Source organism: Phoenix dactylifera, unplaced genomic scaffold (assembly GCF_009389715.1).
Source record: "Phoenix dactylifera cultivar Barhee BC4 unplaced genomic scaffold, palm_55x_up_171113_PBpolish2nd_filt_p 000141F, whole genome shotgun sequence".
In the NCBI taxonomy this organism is placed as follows: domain Eukaryota; kingdom Viridiplantae; phylum Streptophyta; class Magnoliopsida; order Arecales; family Arecaceae; genus Phoenix; species Phoenix dactylifera.
The window spans coordinates 505,001-508,572 of NW_024067697.1; the positions used below are offsets into that span (position 1 = coordinate 505,001).

General features: G+C 37.7%; 1 protein-coding gene across 1 annotated transcript in view; it reads right to left on the reverse strand.

Annotated features, from left to right (window-relative positions):
• Positions 1-3,165, reverse strand: part of LOC103698027 (probable transcription factor KAN2) — a 5,597-nt gene extending 2,432 nt beyond the window's left edge. The window contains exons 1-4 of the mRNA XM_017840799.3: positions 2,337-3,165; positions 2,128-2,204; positions 1,235-1,280; positions 969-1,125 (exon numbers count right to left, since the gene is read on the reverse strand). Coding sequence (XP_017696288.3) covers positions 969-1,125; positions 1,235-1,280; positions 2,128-2,204; positions 2,337-2,913 — 857 coding nt within the window. The 5' untranslated portion in view covers positions 2,914-3,165. The remainder of the gene's footprint in view (positions 1-968; positions 1,126-1,234; positions 1,281-2,127; positions 2,205-2,336) is intronic.
• Positions 3,166-3,572: the final 407 nt, after the last annotated feature.

Genomic DNA, 3,572 nt, shown 5'->3' on the forward strand with positions numbered 1-3,572 from the left:
CTAACATTTATTCTTTACATTCAACTCAGCTTTAATCTAGTACCTTTTCTCTATTAATTTGTGAATTTTAGCAGAGGGGACTACCTAAAACTAAGAAACATATGTTGACAGACACAAAATATGGTTCCCATATAGGCAATGTCTAACTTCTCCTCTAATAGTTCCTGCAAAGAAAAGGATGGAAGAAGAGAAATCTTATAGAAAGCTCTTCGAAGTTTATGCTAACTAAATGCTAGTGCACCGACAAATAAGCCAATGAGAATAAATTAATTAAAAATGAGACGCGAGATCTGTGACAGAAGGAAAGCAAAATGAACTCAGAAATCTAGAGATGAAATTTCTTAGTTTAATCCACAATAGCTTCGAGGTCAAATAGAGAAATACCCCACAGGCTCAAGTTTGTAAAATTTCATCATCGACATAGTTAGTACCAATATACCATTTTCCTCTAAAATTATGAAGATGTTCTTTTGCCTTTTGGTGCATCTCCACACTTCAATATTAACTGCTACAAAAGAATACGAGAGTTCCAGGTTTTGTTACTCAAATCATCCCTCGGATGTATTTCACCTTATTTCTCATTCCCGCAAGCTATGATTAATGTAAAGACCTAAACTTCTCGATGCAATGTTTACATATTTTGTGGAAAAATGTTTTCCTTCTTGTGATGCGCATTTAATGCAACCACAGGTGTAACTAGAGCCAATCACATATTAAATGGTAATAATGAATCACATATTTTGACTTGGTCAAGAATAAGAAAAAAAAAATTTTTTTTGCACCACAAATTGAAGGACAACAATTTTCTCCTTTTCCATTAATATTTGTGCTTGGGCATGAATTTATTGCTGAAAAGATCCTCTCTATGTCAGGTCTTAGGGTCCATAGGTATCTTATCAAGATATTTTCAATAAAAACATATCTAATCTTTATAAAAAGAATTTTTAAACAAAAGGAATTTTTCCAACCTGGAAGAATTGATCCATTGACCACTGTAATTGGTGCCATGGTGTGTAGAAGGCCTTCCATGCTGTACTGATGGTTCTGCTCTGCGTATGTTGCAGATAAGCAAATTGTCAATAGAACTTTCTCCAGTTGATCCATTCTCAAACCCATCAGATTGGCCTAGGACAAACAGTAGCAAAAGCAATTATTTAAATTATAAGATAAGGTTACATACTACATAAAAGAATGAAATTTAGGCAATATTTTGAAAGAAGAAAATCTGCAATACCTGGAGAAACTGCTGGTTTATCAGTGTTCTTCATGGTCCGATACATCTACAATTATGTAGACATCATGATCACTAAACGAACGTAGAATAGAACATTGGAAACAAGAAAATATAGAATCTTGGATTATTCGTTTTAGAAACACATATTGTGTGTTCAATACATATAATTATGGTTCTAAGGTGCATCCATCCATCATATAATTATGTGTTTGGTGATATCATGATCACTAAACAAACAACTGGGACATTTTTGTCTACAATAAATCATAACTGTTTATGCACTTCAAATCTATGAAAGAGATTTTAAGAGGATGAACATTTAAGAAATAATTATACATTATACTTTTGCTTCTCTTAAAACTTAAGTTTGAGTCTTTAGCATGTTATTTAGCACAGTGCTTTTCATTGCCTTGACCTTCCAGTAGTATGCTTTCTGCTGCATGTGTAAAGGCTGCTACACAACTGTTACAATACTTGCATAACCCACAGAGAGAGAGAGAGAGAGAGTGGCTAAGAGGTTATAAGCAATGTTGTCAGGGAAAGGACATTGTAGTGAGCAAGGAAAAAGAAACAAGGAAAAGAAAGAGTTCCTTTCTATATTCCTGTAATCTTTTTCCTCCATGAACTGCAATACCAAAACCGATATCCGATCGTTAAAGAACAAGAGGTTTCAGTGCTTCCAGATGAGATTCCACATTAACTAAGTTGTGAAAAAAACAAGGAAAAGAAGAGAAACAGCACTAGTTTAAGAACCACACGGAACAATAAGCACGAAAGAAAGAAAGTGAAAAGAAAAGCTAAGACTTCAATTATTTACACAAAAAAGAGAAAAGGAAATAAAAATTATCTCCCAAGAGCAACATAAGTCCTCCGAAATTAGAGAGTTTCCTCACCTGCAAGTGAGATTTCACATGAGCCAAGGTGAGATCTTTGACATCCATGAGCTCAAGAACTGACTTGGGTGTGGCCCCTAAAACCAAAGCAATACAAAATGATTACGGATGGAAGTTAAGATCATTCGATTCATCTGAATTATCCAAACAGCTCTTAAGAATTATACCAAGAAATTCAAGAAAAAAAGAGTACAGGAGGGATATCATACTCTCATGTCCTCCCAACAGCTCGACGGCATGGATGAACCGGGCGTGGAGTGTGGTTGTCCACCGCATTCTCGGTGCTCTCATGCTCCGCTTCAAAGGGAACCTCGATGGCAGGTATCTTGATCGCGATGCGCCTTGCAGCACAAAGGGAGCGAAACTAGTAGTGGAGGAGGAGTCACACAAGTGTTGCTGCTGAAGCCGTGGGACTAAAGGGAAGGAATTAGGTTGGTGTTGGTATACTGGAATTCCCCTTATAGGCCTCGTCAAGCCAAGAACTTGGTGGTAGCCTTCATGGACTAATGGGTGGTGGTGGGGGGGGGGAAGTTGGAGGAGATTGTTACTCATGGTGGTGGAGTCTGTGACACTTGGATGGGCTAAGGAGAGCTCGAAGGCAGTTTTCTCAGCCTTTGCCATAGATAGGGTGGTGATGCTGTGGTGGTTGGTGGTGGTAGAGTCTATGGCTCTTTGCCAAAACCCTAAGTCCATGTTCTCATCTGCCTTACTCCAACTTGGTGTGGGATTGCTATTTGGTGGGCTGATGTGGAGTGATAGATCTGGCTGTGATGGGAAGAGCTCCATTACTCACAGAGAACACTGCCAAATTTTGGATTCCTCAATACCTTCTTCTTCTTCTCTTTCTTGTAGTTTAACTTTTCTTCTCCTCCTCTTTAGTCTTTTCTTATGTGAGAGAACATATATATTTTCTTGGGGGGTGTGTGCGGAATGAGAGGAGTTCTTCTGTTGAGATGGGTAGATTTATATAATTTGTGTTTTTCTTGACCTATTGGGTTCTGCAACTTTAGCCGGGTGGATATGGTGTATCTAGGAGGTTTTTTGTTTCCTTGGAAGAATGAACTGTGTAGGGATAAGCTAGAATTGTATCAAGTACTAACATGAAGGGCAAAAGTTGGTGTGGTAAATGACTTTGGTGTGGAGTGAAAGAGGTTGGTTCTTGTGTTGCTTGTGAGTACTATGTAAAAGAAAATGACACTAGAGGAGGTTTGTGTATGAGAGAGAGATGAAATAAATAGGTAAATAAATGGGATTCAAGGTTGGATTCCTTTTTACCTCTTTTTTATATGCATTCTTTTTGGGAAAAAGGAATTTTGATGCAAGAAATTTATGCTTCTCCAACCACTAAGGATGCCACCACCACCATACATTCAATGATGATAATTTGGTTGGTGGTAGACGTATTCCTTTGTATCTTTTGATCTATTTAACACTAGGGACTCGTT